At 39.1% G+C, this 6073-nt stretch overlaps 1 protein-coding gene across 1 annotated transcript; it reads left to right on the top strand.

Annotated features, from left to right (window-relative positions):
• Window positions 1-364: 364 nt before the first annotated feature.
• On the top strand, window positions 365-4795 carry LOC149012308 (ubiquitin carboxyl-terminal hydrolase 21-like). The gene is made up of 8 exons (XM_089160070.1): window positions 365-870; window positions 952-1072; window positions 1185-1295; window positions 1620-1792; window positions 1989-2327; window positions 2891-3013; window positions 3217-3748; window positions 3883-4795. The coding sequence occupies exons 1-8, from the start codon at window positions 547-549 to the stop codon at window positions 4185-4187; spliced, it is 2028 nt and encodes a 675-aa protein (XP_089016196.1). The 5' UTR covers window positions 365-546; the 3' UTR covers window positions 4188-4795.
• Window positions 4796-6073: the final 1278 nt, after the last annotated feature.

Here is a 6073-nt window from a genome sequence, read left to right as displayed (position 1 = left end):
TCGAGATTTCGATCTCGACCGTGCGCTTCACCGTTAATGCGCAGCACTGAAGCACGACCCGGTGATGGGAGGGTTTTTTTTTTAATTTTTTATTTATGTATTTTCAGTGGTGGGGCCCACAGTTTTGTGGAGGAAAACCTGTCGGGGAGCACTTCGTCGGGGTTGATGATCCGGATTCTTCCTACCCTTCATCACTAGCGTGATATAGAGGCGAAATAGTAGAAGGGCATTTTGGTCATTAGAACTTCAAGAACCCCAAAGCCCCAACCCCAAAAGCGAAGTTGAAACTCCCTCCACTTTGCTTTTTTATTTTTCAGATTTGAGGGTTGGAAGAGTAAATTAGAAATTGGTGTGCTGTGGCGCGTGCAAGCGAGCGTTTTCCCTCCATTCTTTCAAAATATGAATAAAAGGAAACCAATTTATTCCCCAAAGCCAGACCAAAACCCGCTCTCCATTTAAAAACCCTAGAAGATTCGATCTCTTTCTCACTTGGGTTTCAGAAGCTTTCCTGCTGTTGGTCCTAAAATTCTTCCTTATTTTCCTCTCATGGCTTCTTCTGACGACCCAAGAAGCAACCTTGGCTCGTCTTTCCCCTCATCTGCTAATTTTGAAGTTCCTTCGCTGGCTTCGTCTTCAACCGTTAAGTCCGATGACCTAGAGGACGTTCTCTTGCCGCTTTCTTCTTCGCCTTCTCGATTGGAAACTCCAGATGATGCTGCGTACGTTCCGTCGTCTCGTGCGACTCCAATTTCAGGTCCCCTCATAGATTTCACAGATGAACCGCTGCTGGATGTTTCTGCTTCTTCATGGCTTTCGTTTTCTGAGACCAAGCCCTCCGTTTATAGTGGAGAAATTAAACCCCCTATGATGGTATACCCCTCTCTCTCTCTCTTCTCTCTTGAAGTTATTTTACTTAAATTTTACTGATTTTTGTCTGGGTTTGTGATTTAGGGTGCAGGACTTGAGAATCTTGGCAATACCTGTTTTCTCAATGCAATCCTTCAGTGTTTCACCCACACTGTTCCTCTCGTCCAGAGTCTTCGTTCCTGGAACCATGCAAATCAGTGTCACCGTAAGATCCGTGCCCCTGCAATTTCTGCTGATTTCAGCTTTTTCTTATTTGTTTAAGTTATATTTCACTAATGGTTAGAGGGCTGTGATTCTGATATGAGAGAAAATTGCAGGTGACAGTAAGGGATTTTGTGTTCTATGTACTCTCCGTGATCACATTGAGCTGTCTTTGGCATCTTCTGGTCGTGTTATCTCACCTTCGAATTTAGTGGAGAATTTAAGCAGTATCCTTTTTATGGTTCTGTAAATGGATAATTCTTTTGTGGGTCCTTATTATCTTATCACACTTTTGCCCCTGGGTTTTAAGCTTTGTTGATGAACCACTATTGGATTAAGTAGATGTGTGTCGTCTTACAGGAGTCTAGATCTTTTATATGAACTCAACTTATTTGGTGCATTATTTTGTGATTTAACCCTACCAATTTTTTCTTGGACCTTTGTTGACCAACTACAATGTTTTCTATGTCCAAAAATGTTTACATTTTACGTGCTTTTTGGTCATTTGGGTAATTTTAATTGGGTTGTGATTCCTGACCTAGAATCACCAGATATATCATCTTCATTCATGAGATATCAGCAGGAAGATGCCCATGAATTCCTTCAGTGTTTGTTGGATAGGCTTGATACCTGCTGTTTGGATCCAAATCCACCAACCCAGAGTTTGTCTCTACAAAATAATGGTATTGTGAAGCAGATTTTTGGTGGTCAACTCAGGAGCCAGGTGAGTTAATCTCTCCTGTGTACTTACAAGTTACTCTGACTTTTCTGTGTACTTGATCTGTAATTTACAAGTTACTCTCTACATGTTCAGAGATGATGCCTTGGTATGCTTGAATATAATTTTTTTGGGGAGAGTATTAAATATTTAGCATGAATTTAATTTTGATGGCTCTATTCTGTTTCTTATCTTAATTCAGCTTTGCTGTTGCAACTGTGGTCATTGCTCCGACACTTTTGAACCACTGATTGATCTGAGCTTGGAGATAGAAGATGCAGATTCTCTGGCCTGTGCATTGCAGTCCTTCACCAAGGTTGAAAAGATTGATCCCGAGACAAGGTTCACCTGTGAGAACTGCAAGCAACAGGTATCAGTAGAGAAGCAGCTAACACTATACCAGGCCCCTTCTGTTGCAGCTTTTCATTTGAAGAGGTTCAAGAGTGATGGCTCCAATGTCGAGAAAATTGACAAGCATGTGTCATACCCATTGGAGTTGGACCTGCAACAATACACCAGCAGCAGTGACCATGAAAACAATGTGAGATTCTGTGAACTGAGCTTTGATATAAATCTCAAGACCATTTCATCTCCCAACTTTATCTTGTAGAGTGCTGGTTAAAGGGTAAAAAGGAAGTAGTTGAACTGTCCAACAAATTGGTGCAACCTCATCCCCTACACATTGTTGAAATGATTTATTTAAAACTTTACTATTCTTGAGCATATTTGTCAAAATGTTTCTTGGTTCTGATCATTTTAGCATTTTTGATACTCAACAATGCCCTAAGAGATTTCTCTCTGTCTCTCTCTGATAGAGGGGTTTGACGGATCCTGAAGTGAGCTTTTAATTTGATAATATGCCCCCAAATAGAATTAGCATTCTTTGTAAGATTATCGAAGTGAGTGAAGTATTTATTTGAAAAGTCTGACATAGAACTAGAAGCAATGTGATGATCTGAACATTCCTGCTCATCTGAGTTTTGTCTGCCTGTCTTTGTTGGACCATGTTTTTGGTGAAACTAGCAGCTTTTGATTATGATTTGTGCATTTTGCTAGTCAATTAAGCATGACTTGATTTGTACTTTCTTTTCTTTTTTCCAATAGGTGGAAGTGAAGTATGAACTCTATGCAGTTGTGGTGCATGATGGGATTTCACCTTGGTCTGGGCATTATTTTTGCTATATTCGTTCCTCCCCAGGGACATGGTATAGTTTGGATGATTCAAAGGTAATATTTATAGAGAACAATTGTGTATTTCTTTTGATGTTTAATGTATCATCACTTGCATCTAACAAAGAAGTTCTTGATAGTAAAATCCTATTGGAGAATTGGAATGAGTTCATTGAAAGCAGCAATGTTGAGTCATTATTTGTTTATGAAGATTACTAGATCTTCTGACAAAACTATGTAAGCTAATTCATGCTTTGCAGGTTATTGGAGTTAGAGAAGCATTTGTACTCTCTCAGAATGCATATATTCTATTCTATGCAAGGCAGGGTCTGCCCTGGTTTTCAACCCTGATGGAAACACAAACTAAATGTGTGGCTACAAGCAGTGATGCTACTTCCCCTAAATCTGTTCTTGAGGATGTGGGTAGAACGTTTGCAGCATTTCCTCTTCAAGCAAATACATCCAGAGTTGAGGATACTGGGAGAATTTACTCTGGATGGTCTATGACAGTTGATGATTCAGAAAACTTTGACCAAGTTGATGAATCAGGAAATGCTGACCAGGTTGATGCTCAAATTTATGCTCGGGGACCAGTCAATTCATTTCCTACAGAAGCAAGTAATTTCAATGATAAGGTTGATAAACATACATCTGATGCACAGAGATTGGACATCACTTCTCTGAAAGCTAGTAACTACAATCACAAGGTTCATGGAAGTAGACGTGATGTTATTGTACCACAGACACCACCTAGATCTCCGAGTCCAGACATTTATTCTGAAGAGCCTGCAGGTTGAAAATATCCAACCATCTTTGTTTTTTTTTTTTCCTTTTCTTTTTTAATCCTTGTCCTTTTATTTTTTGTCTCTACATTTTTATTTGTGGAAACATGAAATCTAACGTCAGATGTGTGTTTGATTTGGCAGAATTGATTTATAGTATTCCGCGGGACCATTTGAAAATAAAGAATGCTGCTAAAGAAACACCAGAAAGCAAAGCCCTAAATGACTTGAAGAAAAAAGAAGCATGTAGATTAACAAGGAGTATGCCTAGCTCACGGAGGAGTCAATTAGTGAAAGCAGTATTGGGTCCTCGTAGTGAAGGCTCTTCTAACAAGAAGAGGAGACAGAGGGTGAAGAATCAATATGGGGGAGCTAGCTCAAGTAATGCTTTTAGGGAGCTCGGCTCTCGTTCTCTTATGAGTACTTTGACATCAGGGGGACTTTACTAAATTGAAGGTCTCACAAATAACCAATGCTATCCAATTTTTGACCCAGCTTAATCTTCATTGTGGTTATCTTTTCATGTTTTGGTTCACAAATTTTGTGCACTTGGTGCTGTATAGAGTTGCTGTTCATCCTGCGTTGCCTGTATCTCAAATTTAGCTATGATTTCATTGTTAAAAATAATTTTGAATATGTACATTCATGTTATCTATGAAGCTAGTCTTTACCATAAACCTGTGCATCCAACTGAAGTTGTAACATAGGTGGTGATGCTGCTTGTCGATAGATAAAACTTCGAAGCTCCTTGTTAACTGCAGGCATCTTGCATTTCCATATCTCTTCCTTGAAGCTGCCATAGAACTTTATTGGCTTCTGCACTGTAGTACCATAATGATGCCATATCAAAGCATTCCCTGAGCTTGTGCCCTACTTGTGTTTTCTGTCTGGATCATGTGCTTTTGTACATGGATGTGCAAGACATCCCAGAAACCAACCAGTGTAGAATCCACTGATTGCTGTGCGTAGAATTTGTCATTCTGTACCACTTACCCCAACAAGAAAAGGCCTACCGCTAGATAAACAGGCAAACATGCCGACGCGAGCAAGAAACGGCTGACCGTAAACCACTGTTGCCTCAAACTCTTATTCTTTTTCTTCTTCTTGTTCGTAGGATTATCTAATAATTTGATATGTTTTTAACCTTTCCTATGTTTTCTTTAATTAAATAACGTTTCACTTCTGCTGACGTCCAATTTTGCAATTTTTTTATCAATAAGATATGATTATGATTCATGGGATCTTTCATTATATGTGTTGATGCAAGTGGATATTGACCTGCATGATAATGTTTCTTTGTTAACTAGATTTCTGTCCTAGAAATGAGTTTTTGTATTTTATTACTAAATTCTTTTTCTAAGCCAAAGAAGAAACAGAAAACAATTTGTTCATGAACAAAGATTTCTGTTTTTGTAAATTTTACAAATTCTCAGAAGCTTCCATTTGAGTTTCTCAAAAATTTATCAGTTCATAAAAAATGTCCAAACTCTCAGGCCTCAGCTACCGTGTACATTAATCCCACGTTTTATATTAGACTTTTTCCTTCCTAGCTAAAAGTTAGAACATGTCTATTTAGGACTTAGGAAGGAAGCACACTTTTATGATTGATAGGAGTTTGTACTCTCACACATCTTCACCACACATTAGAAATGATCCACCTCTGAATTTTGACAAGAAAAATCAGAGTAGGTTCCTAGTGGCACCTCTCCTATGTGCGATAGAGAATTGTGAAGGGATCCGGGATTTCGGCCGAGTGACATAATACTGTTGTACTAATGAATTTCATTTTAATATTGACAAGGTTTAAAATCCATATGTATGATTTGGGTGGTGGGTAAGGCCGATGCCATTGACTTGTGGGAAAACGAATGGTTACCACAGAACTGGGATTTCAAATTGGTGCACAGGGAGGGAGTTTCAATGTAGAGATATTATTACAAAGGTGGCCGATCTCATTGACCAAAATACTAGAAAATGGAAGATTGACTTCTTAATTAAGAACTCATTTCACCCAGATGATGCAGAAGCAATCCTCAACACTCCTCTAGGCCTGATCATAAGAGAAGATCATCAAAGATGGTCAAATTCATCAACCTCATGTGCAAAAGGAGACATGGAAGAAAATTTGGGGTGGGAAAACTGAACCGAAAGTTAAATATTTCTTATGGAGAGCTTGAGCGCAAGGCCTTGCAACGGGTGAGAACTTGATAAAAAGAAAGATGAAAGGAGACATCATGTATCAGAGATGTGGACTGATCCAATAAAGTTCAACTCAGTGCTGATGGGGGAGGCTTCTGCTGTCAGGGATGGTATGGTGCAGGCAAAGCTCAGAAGG

Source organism: Hakea prostrata, chromosome 6 (assembly GCF_041222555.1).
Source record: "Hakea prostrata isolate BN-2017 chromosome 6, UWA_Hpros_2, whole genome shotgun sequence".
Taxonomy (NCBI): Eukaryota; Viridiplantae; Streptophyta; class Magnoliopsida; order Proteales; family Proteaceae; genus Hakea; species Hakea prostrata.
The sequence above is the reverse complement of the archived record's forward strand: the minus strand, read 5'-3'. Positions and strand labels throughout refer to the sequence as shown.